General features: G+C 33.9%; 3 protein-coding genes across 5 annotated transcripts in view; 1 reads left to right on the top strand and 2 right to left on the bottom strand.

Annotated features, from left to right (window-relative positions):
• Positions 1-14,207, bottom strand: part of LOC119637296 (zinc finger protein 33B-like) — a 33,305-nt gene extending 19,098 nt beyond the window's left edge. The window contains exons 1-4 of one of the 3 annotated variants that reach the window (XR_005247235.1): positions 13,958-14,207; positions 13,011-13,622; positions 12,269-12,945; positions 9,893-10,218 (exon numbers count right to left, since the gene is read on the bottom strand). Coding sequence is in view for 1 of the 3 variants with exons in the window: in XM_038033231.1 (XP_037889159.1) it covers positions 12,460-12,945; positions 13,011-13,622; positions 13,958-14,188 (1,329 nt within the window). In the remaining 2 variants the exon portion in view is untranslated. Of the gene's footprint in view, positions 1-9,892; positions 10,219-12,080; positions 12,946-13,010; positions 13,623-13,957 lie in introns of those variants that run through there. The other 2 variants (XR_005247236.1, XM_038033231.1) reach the window with 2 other exon arrangements.
• A 587-nt stretch (positions 14,208-14,794) lies between these two features.
• LOC119637351 (NADH-ubiquinone oxidoreductase 75 kDa subunit, mitochondrial) lies at positions 14,795-19,219 on the top strand. The gene is made up of 9 exons (XM_038033323.1): positions 14,795-14,894; positions 15,133-15,320; positions 15,378-15,709; positions 16,896-17,132; positions 17,198-17,661; positions 17,719-18,050; positions 18,187-18,553; positions 18,614-18,741; positions 18,805-19,219. Exons 2-9 carry the CDS (start codon positions 15,138-15,140, stop codon positions 18,967-18,969), a joined length of 2,208 nt encoding a protein of 735 aa, XP_037889251.1. The 5' UTR covers positions 14,795-14,894; positions 15,133-15,137; the 3' UTR covers positions 18,970-19,219.
• A 36-nt stretch (positions 19,220-19,255) lies between these two features.
• On the bottom strand, positions 19,256-21,179 carry LOC119637352. Its single transcript, XM_038033324.1, has 3 exons — positions 21,133-21,179; positions 20,134-21,053; positions 19,256-20,076 (listed from the first exon to the last, which is right to left on the bottom strand). Exons 2-3 carry the CDS (start codon positions 21,003-21,005, stop codon positions 19,539-19,541), a joined length of 1,410 nt encoding a protein of 469 aa, XP_037889252.1. The 5' UTR covers positions 21,006-21,053; positions 21,133-21,179; the 3' UTR covers positions 19,256-19,538.
• Between the last annotated feature and the right edge of the window lie 343 nt (positions 21,180-21,522).

The following is a 21,522-nucleotide window of genomic DNA, read 5'->3' as shown; positions in this document are numbered from 1 at the left end:
ATGCGTTCTTCTTGGAATTGGCTTTTTCGTGTTTATCGCACCGTTGGCCCTTTCAATTTTCATTACGACTGCCTTCAATCTTACATATATAATATATGTATATAACTTTAGAATAGAACTCTCACGCTATTTATTCGATGAATTTCAAGTTTTCAACACTCATTAAATTGGGAATAGAAATGTTTTTTTTTGAATTGTTGTAAGTGTAATGTTGTGACGGAATACGGGAAACGAGCACAAAGAAAAATCGATCATTTTACGAGAGTTCGTGCTTTTGAGACGTACTTTCTATTGCACCCTACCAGGTGTATTAAGTTTGTAAGGAAGTATGCAACATCCAAAAGGGCGTGGGAGAGCCGCCTTTTATTGTATTATATCAGAAAGTGATTCTGAATCGACCTAAGCTTATCCGTCTTGTTTTGCTGTGTCGAGCTTACAGATCACAATTTTTGGCAATATTTTGATAATATTTGGTACACCCAGTGCTTTAAAAATGGTTCAGAATGGACCATAGTGGATATTGATGAACACTTTTTTACGATTAAAATGTTTTTCTGTTGTTGATAAACAATTAATTTTGCGAAAAAAATAAAAAATGTACACCTAACCTGGCCGAGTAGGCAAGAGTTTCGACTAGCAACTCAGTGGTCGTGGATGCAAATCTTAAGTGCGGTAAAGATTTTAATAAAGCCGAACGCCTTAGATGCTAGTGCTTTGAGACTTTAGCCTTAGAATTTATTCGCTGGCAAAATTTATAAATATAATAATGATAATTTCATCAGAAAAAATTTGCAGAAATTAACGCCTCGAGCCCATGTTTAGCTTATTAAATTACAACCAGCTTGTCGTCACTTGCCGTTATACAAAACTGTTCTACCAACATAGATCAACTTGCTGCAATTTTTGAGTCTGTTCGGAATTTAACTCTTTCTTAACTAGATTTTTCTCAATTATCTATATTTTGCTGTTTAAAGTTTACCGCGTGCTAATCAATTATTTAATTATTTATTACCGTTTCGGTTTAGCAATTTCTCTCCCTACTTTCGTCAATGCGATTGAGTTCAATCAGTTATTTTTTGTGATTAGCTGTTGAGCTGCCTATACCTATACCTTTTTACTTACTTTAAGTCTATTTATCCTCAATGACATTAATGCGTTAATTCGTTCACTGATGCATCAGTATTTAGTTTATATATCTTTGCCGACACTAATCTGCTGGGTCACTATGACTCCCCTAATTGCTTGATTTTGATCTTTTGATATCTTCTGCTCTTACAATGTTTCTCTTCTCTTCTATTCGGTGCGTGTTTTACTCGCTAAGTAACACTTATGCTCAAAAAAAAAGACTTATGTCCGAATTCGTTAGCAAAACTTTGATTGCTATATAATCGTGGGTAAGAAAAATGATATAAGAAAGGTATAGGGGAGATAAATATAAGAAAATGTTTATTGCAAATGTTTGCTTAAAGTGCTAAAGTTAGCTTTTTAACTCACCTCTAAATAAGAAATTAAATCATTAATTTCCTTGTGAATTATTTCATGTGTTCAAATTTATTTAATTTATTATCTTATTTGATTCATTTCATTCATTTTTCAAAATGTGATAAATAATATGAAATAAAATTAATTAAAAACAAAAAAAAAAAAAGAAAACAATTATTTATTGAATATATTGAAGGGGAGAGGGAAAACAACATTTGTGCTTTCATTTTTTTTTTTTTTTTTTTTTTTTTTTAAGACACGAATTCTAAGGTGGCGCCACAAATCTGTTGTGTGCTGTAGCTCAGGTAAGTATTAAGTATTAAGAAAACAAAAAACTGAACAACATCGCACAACACAAACATTTCGCGGAGATAAACATTAATATTGTTTTTATTTATATGAATTTTTTTTTTTTTATCTTTTTATTTAGTTTTTTTTTTTTTTCTGTTGTCTTATACCAATTGTATTAAATGTGTGAACATTGAAACCACAATGAAAAGAAAAAATCATGCGAATGTAAATAGAAACGTGCTGTCGGCACTCAAACGAGAGACTAGACACTATCACAACTCAGCGATCATTAAAAGCCATACGCGGATCATTATTGTAGAAAGACAAATGGCTGGTTGGCTAATAATTGTATTATAGACGCGTTGAGCTTGACGGTGAGTAGTAGTTTATAAGGCAATAAAAAAATTAAATAAAATATATATAAAATTCATTGATACCTTCCTAAATAGTATCTGTAAGTTTGTATGTTTAATAAATAGAAAAAAAAAAGAAAAGGTTTTTCGTCAAAAATTTACGATTTTCAATGAATCAGTAACAGAACACAGACACACAGACGCACACAGGCAAGTCCATGCACATGCGCATGTATACAAACATATAAATGGTTTCAATAATAAAATTTTTCTAAAAGCAAAAAATTTATGGGCTCGTCTTTTAAAGCCTGGCTCGACACTAACATTCACAATTCTTTAATTAATCAAAAAATACAAAAAAAAAAAAAAAAAAAAAAAAATAATTTATTAATTTCGCAAATAATTTGTTTTCGCTACTAAAAAATTATTATTACTTTTTTTTTAAGAGTTTGTTTAATTTTTCATTTTTTGGGGTAAATTTTGTTTCATTTTTATTGTTGAACATTCGTGGAAATGCTTAGAAAAACTCTTGAAATTTTCACGTGGTCATGTTAAAGAATTTATTTTGTTATAATACACGACGTTTGCACAAACACATATTAACGCACTTACAAACACATACAAAACATAGACGCCAAACAACTTAACCTATGCACGACGAATTGAGGAAAATCGATTCGCTAAATAAAAATATTAGCACACGATGTTATACACCGTGTACTCAGACCTAAACTGAGCGAACGCCACTAAGAGCTGGATCATTTAAGCGCTTGAGCTTCGTGTGAATAGAGTAGTGATGGGTTAGCTGCGGCTGCAGCTCCGCACACTTACACTTCTGATCGATCATACAACGATACAACGAATAGTAAAACCGAAGTCTACACGATATTGTTGTCAAATATTTACAGATGCACATACACACATTTACAAATGCACGCAGCCACATACTCAGGTAGAGTTAATGCTGATTGTTGATGCTTCCATCCGGTCGTTGGACGCAAAAACAACAAACCTTGCATGTATTACGATATTTTTGCCGGTATTAAATAAAAATAAATATAAAAATAAAGTAAAGAAAAAAAAAAAAAAGAAAAGAAGGCAATAACAGCAACAACGGCAACAATAGCAACAAAATAGCCATAAAACTGACTCTAATTCAATTTGATTGTTGTACTTAGCATGTACGTATGTATGTATGTATGTATGTATGTATGTATGTATGTATGTATGTATGTATGTATGCAAGTACGTATGCATTTTTTCATATGCTTTTTGCCTCCATAGTTTTATTGAATTAAATCTATAATCATTCATAATTCTGTGTGCTCGCTCCGTCTATTAAGTCCATACGGTTTTTCCTCTCTATCTCTCTCTTAGAAGCATACTTGCTTCTTATGTTTTTCTCAAACAATGAAAATACGTTAGCAACTTTTGTTTGTAAGTTGTGGTGGTGGTGGTGGTGGTGGTGGTGTTGTTGTCGTCGTGCCGTTGTTACCACTTGAAGTTTAAAAATATCGCATCTTCTTTTCTTTTTTTTTTTTTTTTAGAACAAAAACGTGCCTTCGAAGTTTTTTACATATAAATGTATATATGTATTTATGTCTGTATGGTTAACATTGTATTGTGCATTGTTGTTACTTTTTTTATTCTAATCGTAATTAATGTCAATTTATGCATTGAATGACAGTGGCGCTAACATTGGTACCAGGTTTGTATACTTGTTAGCACAACGGTAGTTGAGATTTTTCAATTTGGCGGCAAGTTTCTAATACTGATCCAATTACGCGATATGTCTAAACAATTGTCTGGATATGGTGACGATAAGACTAAATTTAAATGAGTTATATTAGGTTGTATTAAAAGTAATACTATTCGTTACTACACAGCGATCATTGATTGGTAGTGTGTGAAGAAACGGTTTACAATTTGATGCCATGATGATGTCTCTGAAGCCCCCGTTCTGTTTGGTGCAAATATTTTCACAAAAAGTCTATGTTTTGCTGATTTCATTTTACGCGAGCAAAATTCAATGGACCTACCTTATCATTATATTGCTTATAGGCCTATATTCTGTTTGCACTGTCATAATTTATTTGTAAAAAATTTATTGAAGCATTTTCGAAAACAGATCGACTTGCTTAGAATGTAAGTACACCAAGCTTTTCTCTTCTAGATTGATCATAGTTCGCGAATTTTCGTTTAAGCATTTAATTGACTCAAAACACCTCTCCCTTGAAAAAGTAATTTGAAGTTTCGGAAACAGGAAACAGTCAGAGGAGCTAAGTGCGCTGCTTGCCCGATCACATTAGTTCAATACGCTCAATAAAAACAATCGCTTTAAATTAACAAAATGAAAGATTGCATGCATAAACAAAATCGCAGTGCCTTTGCGCGAACCTTTACAGTCATAGATCCGGGTAAGAGAAACAGAACCCTGTCCTTCACCAATCTTCTAATTAAGCTTAATGTGAAAGTTTATTAAGTGCCGTCACAGGCTAATTCAATCATATTTAGTTTTCCGTATCCTGATACGCGGTAGAAAAAAAGTTTCTGATGATTAAGTACTTGTCTCCTTCTGCCTTCGTCCTTCTTTTTCCTTTAAACTCTTACGTTACCTTTGTGAGGTGATTACATCCAACTTCAGTTTTTTCTTATGGGAATCAGGAATCAGTAAAATAGGTATGCATGAAATTCCATAAAATGATCCCAATGCAACTGAGTAAATCCAATGTTATGGTTCATCTTATGTGATGGGTATGGAAAGATAGAAATAAAATAGTCCCAAAAATTCTTAAAAAGGAAGATTTCTCCTTTTTTTTTTTTTGATGGCTTAAACGATTATATTATGAGGCCTACATGTTTAGCTTCTTCATAAATTATATAACTTAAATGCATTTTCAATACCAACCAGCGCGCAAAGACTTCCAATGTTTTTACGAAATTTCACGCCGATATCTTCATTTTTGCCGCAAGGTGAATGCCGACAACATAGGTATACAGACGGACAAACATAACTAAATCAATTCAGAATTTCACCTTGAACACGAATATATATACTTTATAGGGTCTCTTCCTGTAACTTCCTTTTGGGTATTACATAAATTATGAAAAAAAACAGCGGTACGTATAAAAATCGAAAACAACCTGGGGTACAGTTCTTCAATAACTCATAATCTATAGATGCGCACGTAGTATATTGAAGAGGCATAGGATTCAGTACTCAGCCGTTTAATGATAAAGAGCAAAAAATTTGTCTACCTGATATCTTGTCCATGGATTATCGCATTCGATCTGATGATAGAAAATTTTTAAGATTTTTTATACGAAACTTGGTACGCAATGCGGGATTTTGGCCCAAGAACAAATCCTGTTGCAAAGCGACTGGGTCGGGTCGCTTTTGCGACGGTTTCCTATATAATGCTTAATTTTGAAAAAGTTATCATGCGATTATAAAAATGGATCCGTTTGAACTATGGCATCCTATTTTGCACAGGTGATTGCATGAGCGAAATTTGTAATTTGTAGTAGTCTCTCTCTCTCTCTCTCTCTCTCTCTCTTAAATTGATATTGCGCTCTACACCTGCTGATTTCAGGATATAAAGAAGATGCTTTATTGTAATAATCTGCCCATAATTGTACATTGGACAAAAGGATTTCTGAAGAGTGCGTTGGTGTCTTCCAATTGTATGGCCAAATCGAATTCTCGAAAATATTTCGATCTAAATTTCGCGAATGTTAGTTGGATATAATCCAGGAAGATAAGTGTTAACCCCTACCCTTAGTGCTGATGACATTACTGTGATAATTTTCTCTTTAACTTTTCTTCCAATATATGCTGAAAGGTCCCAAAGATGTCATGAAAAGTAAGCCTATAAATTATGATGAAAATGTGGCACACGATGAGTCTGCCCTCCCTACGACATTTCAATTTTTCAATCCGATATTCAGTATATTTAAAACAATTGTCTTCATTGATCGCATGCAGTTGCGCAATTTTTTGCTAAAGAGAAAAATTTAGTAAATAAAAACTTTGCTTTACGTTTCCATTACCATGTGACTGCGAGACAAACGAATGCTAGGAAGCGATCAAAAAGGATCAAGAGATGCAAGTTAGTTTGTTCAAAAAATCACGAGACTGATGTGCGAAAAAATTTTAGTAAGTTCCTTTGGAAACTTCACTTAAAATTTGCATACATGTCCTGGTTACATTTATGACTTTATCTTATGTTTGGAAACATATTTTTTTGAAAAATTTTCAGAGAAGAACAGAGAAGAAGGGTTAACATAAACGAAAAAGCGCGGCGTTCAAATGCTTGGGCTGAGTCTAGTTTTTTCTTATTAAAATTACAAGTTCATGGAGGCCGTTTTAAGTCAATTAAAATATTAAAAGCGTCCATCAGTAATAGTTAATCTAAGAAAAAATTGTTGGCTGGCGTAGTTGTCCTTGCAAGCGGTAAAATAACTATTACACTATAAATTATTTTTCCCCAACACTTCCAGAATCTTTTTGTGTAACATTCTTTATCACATTCAACAGATTGCTAGATTCGCCCTTAATTAATTTTCCTTTCTTTTTTTTTAATTACGTAAATAATTTACAATCCATTCGAAAAGATAATAAGGAAATGTTATATCAATAGGAGAAAAATAAAAAAGCTTATTGTCCCTAAAGGGGTCGGAAATTTGTGGCAAGGGTTTAACGTGGGTTCCTGCCTGAAAGGCTTAACCCCACGGTGGCCCAAGCCACTTTTAAGCGTACTACGCCCCCTGGCGAGTTAGACAATCCCCACAGAGTAGGGGCCTAAACAGCACCAGAGTCCAGAACAGTTTATTGTGTATGGAACAATAAACCCCACTCTGGTGAATGGCGAGGCCTAGCTGCACTCAATTGTTCCATTTTAGCTAGGAACTCGCCAACCACAATCACCACGAGTACTCCCCGAAGGGCCACACCCAAGCTGTCAGAACTCACAAATTGATCAACGCTTGCTTCCGCCATAAGGCTTCCACTGTGCTGTTGATCAATTACCACCATTACCCGCAGGCATCCGTGACATGTGTTCAAAAGTAAAAATAGGTAAAAGGGGAAAACTTATTCGTCATATCCCTTTTCCATTTTTGCATGTATTAATTAATTTACCAGACATCTTCTATCAATCGGCCAAAGGGAAGGCCGTCCGTCAATTCCTTTTTGCATTAATAGTATAATTAATTTATTTATTTATTACGACTTAAGGACAAAGTCCATCATATACCCGCAGCCATACGTGGCTTTGTGAGGCGAGCTTCCTGACCCCCGTGGCTCCCAGTTTGTTTTGCAAAGCCTTTTGGCATACAAAGGGGTCACTATGATGTTTAAATGAATAAAAAGAAACTGTATAAACTTTGAGAATTTATTAAAATAATTTAAAGAAAAAAATTTAATTAGTCGCTAAATTAAAGATCTAGTATATGATGTCTTTTCAATCTTCTTATTTCGTTGATTCCATCTTGAAAGAATATTACCAGGCAATTTACGTGATTACTCGGTTTGACGAGATATTCCGAGGAAAAGCGTTGGATTAGATTGTTGGTAAGTGGACAGGCCAGGTCATCATGAATATATTTGTCGGCAAGTAAACACGAGGCATTAGCAATAAGACGGAGGCTTATGGATTAACGTTTTTGAAAGTATTTCAATATTAGAATTAATGGTTGCGCCCCACACTTGTATGGCATAACTCCAAATAGATTAGAAGATACTCTTTTATAAAATGCATTTATATTTGTGTGTAAAAATGTCTGTTTAGCAAACAGGATTTAAGTAGCAAATAAGTTTAAAATACCCAATCATGCCTCGACTTTATCGAAGCAATAATTTTTACTTTTAATTGCGTCTTTGATGTACAAAACAACGCGACGAAATTGCTCTAGAACTGGGAGTAGTCAACAATTATAAAAAAAAAAATTTTGAAAATTTAAAGTCCATCCCTTTGCATAGATAGTTCGTGTTAACTATATTTCCGATTTATTGCATGTTAACACTGATTTATATAACACTGATTTCGTCATAGTCGCAAAAATCAAGATTGAAATTTAGCAGGCATAATCAACCAAAAACTCAAGGTTAAGAAAATCGACGTGATCTACCCGCATTTGAAAGACAATTTTTTACCAATTTACTCGTAATTGGATGAGCAACGTACTAACGTGCTTTAGAATGAATTGTAAACAAATTGGGAAAAAGTTGGAACTGAAATTTCATCGTTAATGGTGAAGATGTCAGTAAACGGATCGACAAACATCTGAGTAACGATTTTTCTGCACTGGATCCAAAGTTATAGAGGAATATATGAAAAAATTCGGTCGGTATGCAGTCGAGGTTATCTTCGTTTCGCCAGTATTGTAGACATACATATGGACAGATCATATTCATTTTCTAACCATTGCGTTTCTAATCGATTACGAAGTGTTTATTCCAAATTGAAACCACTTATTCTCATTTCTAACCCTACGGCAATTCCACCAGAAAAAAAAGGGTCAAAACAATCCCTGCTGGTAGAAGTTTATAAATGTCATCTGTCATCTGAAACACGTACAACAAGCAGCGAAAAATTGATTACAGATATTTAATAGGATTTTTAGATAAATAAAAGTCACAACATATTTGAAGCTTGAACAAAAGTTAGTTTAACCCACGAAGCACTTTTTGAACAAAAGTTAGTTTAACCCACGAAGCACTTTTCTATTGTTAAGGATTCTATTCAATTTACATTAATTACAAAAGATTCTTACCTTTTCTCATACAGTATTTACCCAACAAACATGCTCAACTATCAACTCGAGCATATTTTCTAAGCAGACAATAGTTACTTTGCATATGTGTTCAGCGATGAGAATAAATATACTACACTGGCGGGAAATTTCTGTTGTATTTTGCTATCTACTAGTAATTTTACTTGCCAGATTAACACAAGCAGGTCGAGTGCATCATGTAGGGCTTTATTATTAAGCGTATCTCTCGTCGAGTATAAGCGGACTGATGTAAAAAAGTAAAAATTATTACATATATTCGGACGAATAGACAGAATGCCGGAATAATAATCGAAAGGAACATATCTCTGTCACTTATTTCTCCTTTACAAGAATAACGTCTCTTATCTCATTTCATTAAATAAAGTTGCTAAACATCACTTATTGAAACAATTTCCGCACAGAATGCTTAAATGTCCTTATATTATTAAATAGACTGAACGATTATTACAAGTATACCCTGTTTCCTTACTTTCTTTCCTTCATTCCCCTTAATTTCTTCCCTTTGTTCAAAAAGATTTCTAGTCATTCAGAACAGACAAATAAGTGGACAGATGGACGTGACTCAATCGTCTTAGAATCTCGCCCTAATTGATGCACTCTCTAAAGCGCGCTGTTTGAACTGTCACAGATGAAATGACAAAACTCCTGTACTTTCGTCATTTGATGGTGCAAATAAATATGCAAACTATTCTTTTGAACAGTTAAAAAACTTCCAAGAAGTTTTAATGAGTTGCCCTGCGAAGCGAACTGCTTTTGCTCCGAAGAAAAGCCTATGCAGTTAATGCGGCTTCATCAACATCAACCTAAGATATGATAATAATTGAGGCGATGCATCCATAAAAAATAATGTATGTTTATATTATTCGTATTGTTGTAATTTAAGTGGTGCTTGTTGTAGCGTTGTGTTTATTTTTAAACAAATATAAATTTTTTTCCCTTGACAAAAACAAAAAAAAAAAAAAAAAAGATAAATAAATAAACAAATAAATATAAATAAAAAATAAAGAAAATAAAATATGAAAAAAAAAAAAAACGAAAACAGTTCACCGACGCCAGTTGGCGGCAAATTGTGGCGACACGTCTGGAGCGTGCGGCATATTAGTATGTACCGTGTTGCCAGCGTACCACCAATGCGACGATAAGCAATACCACAGCAATCAACTGCAAACAAAATCATCAACATCATCGGCATAACGTCGCCTTGTCCAGAATCAAAGGTTTTGATCCCCAATAAAATACACATAAAATATCCACAGCCACATATACATACTTGAAGAGAGTATGTTATTAACGACAACTGAGATAAAAAGAAAAATTAAAAAAAAAAGTAAGACAGATATAAACACACACGCGCGCACAAATCTGATCTCATCAATTTTCATCTGATCGTCAGCATATGTTGCACACATATCAACATTGCGACCTGACGAAAGGTAGAGGGAGAAAAAGACTAACACACACACACACAAAGAGATTAAAGTTATTATAAGTTGTTGTTAGGCCATAAGGCCCAGAAGCAATTTCAATAAATTGCGTGACTTTGATGTCATCTCCAGCAAATGCCAAACAGGAGCAAAATGAGGAAACCAAAGAGAAATTAAACAAAGAAAAATACAGATATATCTATATAAAAACAACTAAAAAGACTATATTCATATCATGAAGAACCTTTGATACCCATCACTCTATAAACATATATACATACATATATATACATATATATATATTTACATATATATAGTTGATAGTTGATATATATATATATATATATATATATATATATATTTGACATATATATAGATATATATATATATATATATGGTTTATATATATATATATATATAGATATGTATATAGATATAGGTAGTTGATATATATGTAGATATATATATATATATATATATATATACAGTTGATAGACGAGGCCAATATTCTCCTGCATAATAATCGAATTGTCGATCGATGTCGGGAGTGCGGATACAGAGAAATATTTTACATTTTCGTAAATTGTGCACTTGCTTGTTGAGAGATCACGTCCACTACGTGTACGAAGTTTTGCCATCCAGCTCGGGCTTTCAATCTATTATTATTAATCGTATATTAATAATACTTGATGTGTATTTCATCTGTGGTTGGGGATGTTACAAGAAGAAATGACAAATCAGTATACGACATTTTTATGTATAACATGTAAGAAAACTACGATCGTTTTACGAAGAATTTTGGATACCTATAAGGTAAAGGAAAAAAAATTTTTTTTTTGCTTGCAGTTATCAATACACGAATTAAATGTTATTATTCTAGCTATCTCTCTTTCATAGTCGACATTACTGAAAAAGCATTCATAATTATTAAAAAAACATTTTTTTTTTTTTTTTGTTAAATAGTGCACTATTTCGATTTCAAATTTGAAATATGTGCGAAAATCAATTCAACTTGATTTCTTTAATTTCTTTTTTTAAGATTTCAAATTTCTAATAATAGTCAGACAGATTTGGTTAACTTAGCTCAACAAGTGTCCGATATTTTCATGGTACAAATGAAAAGAAAAAAAAATTTACCTTCTTTTTAAATATTGAATATAATAACAATCAAACCACAAGATTTTAATACAACATCATACTACCATAGCGATGCTATGCCAAAAAAGAAAATATCATCAACCAAGACAAGATCATCAGTTGAGGCTGTCAAACCGTCACAATATATAAACTCATTGAAAGGCAACCACTGCAAAATACGAGAAATAAAAATTCAAGCCTCAAAGTGACTGTACATCATTATCATCAATTCAAGTAGCTCCCACTCTGCAGCCTTAAAAGTGCACAATTTATGTTCATACATATGTATGCTGGCAACACTGCTTGAATATTAAGCCGACTGCACAAAAACAAAAAAAAAAAAAAAAAAAACCGTCACATACATACATGCATACGCATTCACTTTCATTACATTAACTTTTCTCTTCCTCTCGGAGGATCTCAAGCAAAGAGGAAAAAGAAAACGATCATCATAAGCACGTATCTGTCATTTGTAAAAACAAGTTTGTTTATTTGATTGTTTGTTGGTTTTTAATAATCATTAAATCAATAATCTTTGAATTAATAATTATTCAATTGCTACTATCGAGACTATTGTCTCGTCTGGTCACTAATTATTTAATTCTTGCAATTTTTCTACTCGCATCAGTTTGCTTGATAAATTATAGTTCAAATTGATTGACTTGATTTGAAATTAAGTTGCAAAGGTTGTTGAGGGTCTTCAATAAAATTTCTATCATTTTCAAATAAGAATAGGAAGTCGCGGGATCAACTCCATATCTCGATATAAACAACTTTACTGCTTACCTTATCATTTGTTTCAGTTGATTATTTGAAGAAAGATGTTTGAAGTTGCTTTTATCTATGCAAATGGGAAAATGTCAAGATATTCGATTTACTCATTGCTAACTAACTCATTCAGCTCTGCTCGCGCTGCATACTTCCCGCGTTTCCTTTTTGCTTTGCCATATATATATATACATAAACGTGCACATGTTTCACTCTTCAGTTTGTTTAATTAGATAAATTTCTAAATTGTCTTCATGTTCTTTAATTTGTTGTTTCAATTTCACTTTAGAGCGACCAATTCGATTTTCATGATTTTTCTTGTGCAAATACAAGCCGTTGCGGGATGACAGTAAACGATCACAAATATTACAGGCAAACATTTTGTGGTTTACATGTGTCAAGGCATGAGCGTTCAACTCAGTTCGTTGCTTGAAGGTCTTATCGCAAAAATCGCATCCATACGGCCGTTCGCCAGTATGTGTGCGATGGTGTCGTATTAAGCCATCAATGCGCGCAAATGTTTTTATACAATATTTACATTCGTATTTAAAAAGGGATGTTTTATGAGTATTCATGTGACGTGACAATGATTGCATATGTGTAAACTTTTGACCACAATCACGACATTTGAAGGCCTTCGCACTGGGATGCGTCTGCTGTACGTGCTGTACAAGATCGCGTTGAATATAGAAACTCTAAAATTGTATAAAAGTATTAATAAAATAATCTCAAAACAACGTTCTTGCGGGTATTAACGTACTTGCGAACAAACTGAACACGTAAGATCGGTTAAAAGTGGTCGTTTTACTCGAGGTTGTTTGTGTTTATAACGCATGGGTAAACGTTTTTTAAAACTATTAACATCTTCTGGTTTCTTTGATTTTGTACCTTCCTTATTGTCTTTATTTTCCTCCACAATTGGCGTTTCTTCTTCTGATAAATGTGCTCCTTCTTCCTCCGACTTAATAATGTCCTCAAAAGTAAATAATTCGTCATCGGCGTTCGCCGGCACTAGTTCATATGTTTCAAGACTTCCTTGCGGAATGTCACTCAACAGGTCAGCATTATCGTCATCTCGCTTACCATCATTGGGATCATTTTCTTCTGAGCTCAATAGTTCAATGTCTTCTAAAACTTCGTACTGTTCATATTCTATTGGTGTTGTTGATAACTCTTTTCTATCTTTTACATTAATTGGGTTTAAGCTTTCATTATTTTCTGATTCGTTCTCTTCGCATGAATTCAAATTTTGATAAAGCGATTTTAAAACGTTTTCAGCTCTTTTAATTTGAACGGTAAGGTAATATAATTTAGTTATTTTACTGACGCATGACTTGCAAACCATCGACGGTAAAGGATGATCAAGATTTATCTATAAAATTTGTTTGTAGTGGTTGAATAAAAGAAAAACTAAGTTAATTGTTGAAAAAAAGCAAACTAAGTTCGATTTTGTAAAACGTAAATATGCAAACATAAGCACTCATGCAAACAGGGAGCGATTTTTTGTAATCCACCGACTAAATCAAAATCATTTGGAAAAGTTCATACATCCACCCCAGAAGCAAAATTTTATTTCTTAACGGCATTATTATATGCACTGCAGACAAAAAGACAGACACGATTAAATCGGCTGATAATTTAACCGATTATATGCATATATACATGCATATGTACTTGAAAAGCTTATACATTATCTGGTATACTTACAGTATATCCTATAGAAAGTTGAAGCATTTCTTTAATATTCAGAAATTTTTCTTGAATTGTATCGATGACCATTGCATTGATGGACAAACTATCGTCGAGATCTATTTCGCACAAGCAAGTACGGCACAATTGCCAATTGTTAACATCTTCAGGCTGTAAGGAGCTTTTAGTATTCACTTTGAATTCTAATACATTTTCATAGTATAATATTTTACGCAACATTTCACACATTTTGTCAAATACTATTTTATATACTTATTTTTTATTCTGTAATTCAGTTTAACCCTCACTGGACTTTATTACAGCTGACTGCATAAATAAACATGTTTTTATTTACTTTTAGACATTCACAAAAAATTAACAACAGATCGAGCTTATTTGAATGGTCGTTATTCGCATTACAGAACAATAGAACAGCTAATGTCATATTTAGCAACATTGTCCCATTTTAACCATTTCTATTATGTATGTTAAAGGAACACACTAAACGTTTTAAAACCAATAATATAATACGGAATGTACAGAGATATAAAATTCTACCTTAAAAAAAGACGTAGGAAGGCAAATAAGGAAAAGAATGGTTTTTCTTTTAACAAATGTTACCACGTTAAGCATGTAAACTAATTCTTATATAATATAATATAATATGAAGATCATGAAAGCCGATTGCATTACGTTTTAATGAAATTAAATCATGCATTTGTTCACAGCTCCATAAATTATTTTATGCATTTAAATCTTTTCCTTTACGATCTCGTCGCAGTAAAAGCCCGAAAAACAGATGGCACGACACGACTAACTACTAACTAAAACATCGAAGGCAAATTGTGAATTTCTGGTAACGCTTGTCAGTTGCAATTCGCCAACGCAGATTCATAAAAAAAGTTTTATCCATTATTTTTTTTCGGTTGCTCTTATATATTTTCGGATTATTTTGGTAAGTATATTAATATTACAAAAATATTAAATAAGTGAAGGACAGCGCACAAGTCAAGTAAATAAATTGTTAATAATAAATTATTAAATATTATAAGACGCCAAACGAGTGAAAAATTATTGTTGTGGCCGACGTAAAGTGGTGTTATTTGAAACTTATAACTTATGTAATTATTATGTGTCTATCGATTAGAGAATTTAAAGAATTTGTTTTTTTTTTTTTTTTTTTTTGGTCATAGAAAATATGATTCGTGCACCGCTGGTCAAGGCATTGGGTACGCTGGGTTCGCCTACCCACAAAATTGCTACTCAAGCGGTACGTACTAGTGCCGCTGCTGCTCAGACACCAGCCAAAGCACCCGAAAAGTTTGAAGTGTTTGTAGATGACATTCCTGTTAAAGTTGCACCAGGTACCACTGTTTTGCAGGTAAATTAACGTTTCAAATTTAGTTAATATCTAATTGCATATATTGTCTGCTTTTAGGCAGCTGCCATGGTTGGTGTGGAAATTCCCCGTTTTTGTTATCATGAACGTCTGGCTGTGGCTGGTAATTGTCGTATGTGTTTGGTAGAAGTAGAAAAAAGTCCGAAACCAGTGGCAGCTTGTGCTATGCCTGTGATGAAAGGCTGGCGCATCAAAACCAATTCCGAACTGACCCGCAAAGCCCGGGAAGGAGTAATGGAATTTTTATTAATGAATCATCCGTTGGATTGTCCGATTTGTGATCAGGGAGGAGAATGCGATTTGCAAGATCAAGCAATGGCCTTTGGTTCGGATCGCTCACGTTTTACGGACATTGATCATACGGGTAAAAGGTAATGACAAAAATCGATTGTTCAGTTTTTATGGGAAGCATGAACATCGATCTCTAATGGGTTAACTCTATTTATATATATACATATGTATATATATATACATTTTTTTTTTGTTTTGCGTGGTAACAATGACAACAAAAAGCCATTTATTCGATAACTCCGTTCTAGGGCGGACTCAGACTCGGTATTATTTGTCTTAGTAATAGATGTAATGATGATCTATTTAAAACTAACCTTTGGATTCGAATTTTTTTTTTCATTCGTATTGCGAGTCGCAACCGCCATTTGTCATCAATAGCGAAACACCCGAATACTAGTTTTTACGATTTGTTGTTATGTTAAAAACTGCAAATTATTTACAATGTCTCCGTAGCGGAGCCCTCGAGTTTGAAGACTAATTTTAAATGGCTCCGCTTCGGAGCTCTTGAGTGCAAAAGGTTAACATAGTGAACAAGCCTTTATGCACATGTAGAGCCTTCCAATCTCCTGATCATACCCTATTTGTCGGTCCGAAAATTGCACTTCTATTCGCCATGCCACACTTCGCAAATTGAGTATACGTGGTCTTTCGTCACAACAGCATTCTTGACACATTGCGTTCTCGCAATTTAACAGCTTACTTCGCAATCTTTTTTTTTTTTTAAATCATGGAATCAAGATATATAAGCGCTTACAGTCAATTTATGAACCTACTCTCTTCTACACTTTTTTGCTTCCACTTCCATCAATTTGTTCACATACTCAATGCAATCAATTCGTTTTTATACTCATGTACCACCTTACATCTTACACATCGGAATTTACTCGTTGCTCTTGTGTTTTATCCTACGTGGCGGACGTACAACACGGGAAATTAAAAATAAAAAACTTTAATCATATAATCACTAAAATAAATAAATAGTAATATTATATTCCAAATATACTATTCCAAGGCATAAGTAAGGTATTAAAAAAAATATTTTCAAAAACCATCGCAAGCGGTCAAGGTTTGAAAAATGCATCACCATCTCGAATATTTCCTTGAATACAATATTTCATAAAATGACTGAAGTCAAATTATTAAACTATTAAAGACCCATATTATCATATGTAAATGCGTACAAAAGAATCAAAATGTTATTTATATAAATATTGTCAAGAAATTCTTTTGTTAATTAATTACTTGTATGAATTTATATGCTTACAGAGCGGTAGAGGATAAAGATATTGGCCCTTTAGTAAAGACGATTATGACCCGTTGCATCCATTGCACGCGGTGTATTCGATTTGCTTCGGAAATTGCCGGTGTAGATGATTTGGGTACTACAGGTCGTGGTAATGACATGCAAATTGGAACCTACGTGGAGAAACTTTTCTTAACTGAACTTTCGGGCAATGTTATTGACCTATGCCCAGTGGGAGCTTTAACTAATAAACCTTACAGGTGTGCGTTGCAGGATTAGGAAAAACTCACTGTTTCGTAGATTACATCTAAAATTTTTTATGTAGTTTTGTTGCTCGTCCTTGGGAGATACGAAAAATTAGCAGTATTGACGTCTTGGATGCGGTGGGTAGTAATATCGTTGTTAGCACACGTACCAATGAAGTTTTACGTATCTTGCCACGTGAGAATGAAGACATTAACGAAGAATGGTTAGCTGATAAATCTCGTTTTGCTTGTGATGGGCTGAAACGTCAACGTTTAGTGGCCCCGATGGTACGCATGCCTAATGGTGAATTGCAGGCCGTAGAATGGGAAGGTGCTCTTATTTCTGTAGCGAAAGCCTTAAAGAATGCCCAGGGTAAAGTGGCCGGTATCGCAGGTCAACTAGTTGACGTTGAAACCATGGTCGCTTTGAAAGATTTATTAAATCGAAATGGCGGTGAAATTTTATGCACAGAACAAGGTTTCGCTACCAAAGGTGCCGGTACAGATTTAAGGTCCAACTATATTTGCAACAGTTCTATTGCAGGTAATTAGAATTTTCGTTTTATTCTGCAATTGAATTTATCGATTACGTTTGCTTTAGCTTTGGAGGAAGCTGATGCCGTGCTGTTGATCGGTACAAATCCTCGATATGAAGCTCCTTTGGTTAATACACGTTTACGTAAGGCCTACGTACATAATGAATTGGAATTGGCCTCCATTGGCACAAGCGTGGATCTCTCGTATAAACATCAGGATTTGGGTGAAGATGCTAGTTTAATTAATGATGTCTGCAGCGGAACACATCCCTTCGCTAAAGTATTACAATCAGCCAAAAAACCGGCAGTCATCATTGGTGCTGCTGTGCTGGAACGGCCTGACGGCTCTGGTATACTTGCCACAGTGACTGGTTTCTGCAAAAAATTGAATAAGCCTGTAAGTTCATGGAACGATTTCTTCAACATTTGCATATTTTCATATCCATCTCAGAAGAGAGCGCCTCGCTATCTATGGGAGATGATCGATAGCAGTACATGTCAAGTTTATGCTTGTCTTATTTTTGTTTATTTAGAACTGGAATTCACTAAATGTTTTACAAAACAATGCGGCTCAAACTGGCGCTTACGATGTCGGCTATCAGGCGGGCTATCAAGCCCTTCTCAAGTTCCAGCCAAAAGTTTTATTTTTGTTGGGAGCAGACGCTGGTAAAATTACGCGAGAACAATTACCCAAAGATTGTTTCGTTGTGTACATAGGATCTCACGGTGATAATGGTGCGTCCATGGCGGATGCTGTTCTACCGGGGGCTGCTTATACCGAAAAAACGGCAATTTACGTTAACACTGAAGGTCGTTCTCAACAAACTTTAACTGCTGTGACACCACCCGGTATGGCTCGCGAGGATTGGAAGATAATTCGTGCTATTTCAGAAGTTGCCGGTAAATATTGATAATGAAATTATATTGGTTTTCTCTTAATAGTATACGTTTAACTTTAAGGTACTCCATTACCCTACGATACTATCGACGAATTGCGAAATCGAATTGAGGATATTGCACCACATTTAGTGCGGCTCGGTAAACTGGAATCAGCGACTTTTACCGGTTTTGAAGAGGAGCTGGTCACGGTTAGTTTTTAAATGAATTTAATTAATTACCATATTACGATTTGGATTTTTTATCATTTGTAGTCGAAAACGATTGACAGTTCAAAGGTGATTATTAAGTTAAAAGATCTGCGCGATTATTTCATGACCGATGCAATCTCGAGGTCTTCACCCACTATGGCAAAATGTATATCTGCAGTTGATAAAGAAACTAACAAAAAACAGCAGAAGATGCGCGCCACTTGTTAATTTTAATTCATGGGGCGTCCGTTATTTATATCTTTAAAAGCATATTTAAAGCAAAAGAGACAACTATTAAATAAATACAAAGATTACATTATCACGCAAAAAAATAGTTAAAAATCGATGCGGTATGAGAGGCGATAGCAAAAGTATCAATGAAATAATCAATTCAACAACAAAGCGGACAATCCGACTTGAGTGGTAAATGAGTGAAAAATAATAATTATTTAGAAAAATAAAAGAAATTGATGCGTTAGTAGCTATTTTTTCCTCCTTTCTTCTTTAAGTGTAACACAATATATAATAACACATATATTTAAAAAATAAATTAAACTAATATCCAAACTAAAATTTAATATTTATTAGAATGAACGTTAAATGCAAAATGGAATATAACAGAAAATTAATAGAATAATAAAATGACGCAATTTCAATTAACGGTGACAAATGAAGACGAACGTATTTATAAGAAATGAAGATCAATCTCATATTAAATTGCAATTTAATAGACGCAACATGAAAATGGTAGTAAATATTTAAACACAAGATAAGAGTCAAGTAAAGAAAGAAAATATTCACGGATTTTCGTAAAGTAAATTCAATGAGGCTCTGTATTGACTAAAGAAATTACGAAAATTGACTTCATTTTCTTTATCTTCCTCATCAGTTATTTCCATCTTAGCGGCTGCAGGCATTTGTGGAAACTCTGGCCGCTGTGCTGGCGCGGCAGCTTGCTCGGCGATTGCATTTGAATAATTTATATCCTGTGGTTTCGTTTCAGCATCTCTAATAGGTCTAGTTATCAAGTTTTTGTAACTACCACCTTTAAAATTTAGGAATTCATCCATGAAAGCATCAACTTCGGTATCCATACTATTCTGATGGGTTTGTGTACCGGTTATGCCTTCTTCTACGCAATTAACATTGTCTTGTCCTTCATCAGCCTTGAAAATGGGTTCAAGGCCCGACGAGAATTTCAAAGTTGGTAAATTGCGTTGCCCTATAGGCGTTGAAGTCGAAGTCATATCCAACGGTAAACCGTCAACGTATTTTTGAGTTTCGGTTTGTGATACTTGTTCACGTTCGGGCGGCAACACATTTATGTTAGAAGTCCTAATCAAAAATAGTGCAATTCGATTTTATTGCTCACATATATAAAATTAAGCTTACCATGATTCAACTTCGACTTTCTTCGCTTCCATTGAACAGTCTTCATTTGCTGTTGGCAAATAATCACCGAAGAAGCGCACAATCAATTCTTTGCTGCAATTGCCGTAATAACCAGCATATTCTGGGCGAAAGTCGTTCTGCAATTTTAATACGGAATCATTAGGATTCTCGTAAATATCGGCCGGCAATTCGATCACTTGTTCTTCAGTAGCGACGTTACTACACTTTCGACGGCCTAATTTAGGTTTAATACGATGTGGTTTGGCAGTCAGCTTATTTGAAGCTTCTAATTTCTCTTGCAGCATATGCGTCATACTTTGAAATTGTAATATGGTTTGAAAGTGCAAGCGACTCTTTTGAATTTCTGATAAGCCACCGTGAAACATAAAGCACAAATCCCCCTTCATACGCTCGGCAGCGCGTGTATTAAAAGCATCGAATGGTTTATGAGAGGCATTTTTATTTTTGTTTAAATCGTCATTATTGAAAGCTCCTCCTCCCATATTCATTGACTTGTCAGCGAATATATGATAAGCGGATCGTCGAACTTTGGGTACTAAATCCAAGCGATGTCTTTTAAAATTCTCATTTTTATATTGCAACAATAAAATTTCCCCGACTTCAGGCATCATATTCAATCGCTGAAATTGAAATTCCTCTAAATGGGTTAAGAAAATTGAACGATTTTTTATATAAAATATGGATCGCGTTGAATTTAGATAATCCTCCAATGCTACTAACTCCAATAATATAACTGTGCCGTCGCGATTCCAGCGTAGAAAATCGCAAAAATCTAAATGGATAACTAACCACAATTTATATGGAAATGGAAAACTCATAATATCCTGACGTGTTATATTTAAAGACTCCATATTTATTATATATTAATAGCAAGGGTCAGCAAGTTCGAGAATGTGTGGCTGTTAGTAAGGTTAGGAAGAAAAATTGTTTTTCAAATAGACAAAAAAAAAAATTAATTAAAATCTAATGAGAACTTACCTTTCCAAATGTTGAACGACAATTAAATTTTAAATTGATGAGATTACAATATTGTAGGTAGAGCCAGCGCTGCCAAATATAAATTAAAAGAAGAATTGCCATATTTATGAAAAATTACTTCAGAATTTACATATATTTGACAACATTTCTGCCCTTTTATCAAAAAATGACGATTGAAATGAACTCAAAACATATGAAAATTTCGTTCTTATAAGCTGTGATTTTTCTCATATTCCTTATTACGGGCCTATCTCATTACAAAATTGAAACTGACATTGGTCTGCTTATGCTCCCTAAGCCCTAAGCCCGAGACGACGTGGATAGACCGGGTAGTCCTCTATACTTACTATAAATGAAAAGTTTTTTTTTTATATACAAAATGATAAGTGC

This window comes from Glossina fuscipes, unplaced genomic scaffold (assembly GCF_014805625.2).
Source record: "Glossina fuscipes isolate IAEA_lab_2018 unplaced genomic scaffold, Yale_Gfus_2 59, whole genome shotgun sequence".
Classification (NCBI taxonomy): Eukaryota; Metazoa; Arthropoda; class Insecta; order Diptera; family Glossinidae; genus Glossina; species Glossina fuscipes.
Note: the sequence above shows the minus strand (reverse complement) of the source record. Positions and strands in the feature narration are given on the sequence as shown.

Coding starts and splice junctions, on each gene's coding strand:
- LOC119637351 (XM_038033323.1), top strand. CDS start 15,138: ATGATTCGTGCACCGCTGGTCAAGGCATTGGGTACGCTGGGTTCGCCT. Junction 17,133..17,197: donor TTAACTAATAAACCTTACAG/GTGTGCGTTGCA, acceptor TTTTTTATGTAG/TTTTGTTGCTCGTCCTTGGG. Junction 17,662..17,718: donor TTGCAACAGTTCTATTGCAG/GTAATTAGAATT, acceptor CGTTTGCTTTAG/CTTTGGAGGAAGCTGATGCC.
- LOC119637352 (XM_038033324.1), bottom strand. CDS start 21,005: ATGGAGTCTTTAAATATAACACGTCAGGATATTATGAGTTTTCCATTT. Junction 20,077..20,133: donor AAAGTCGAAGTTGAATCATG/GTAAGCTTAATT, acceptor ATTTTTGATTAG/GACTTCTAACATAAATGTGT.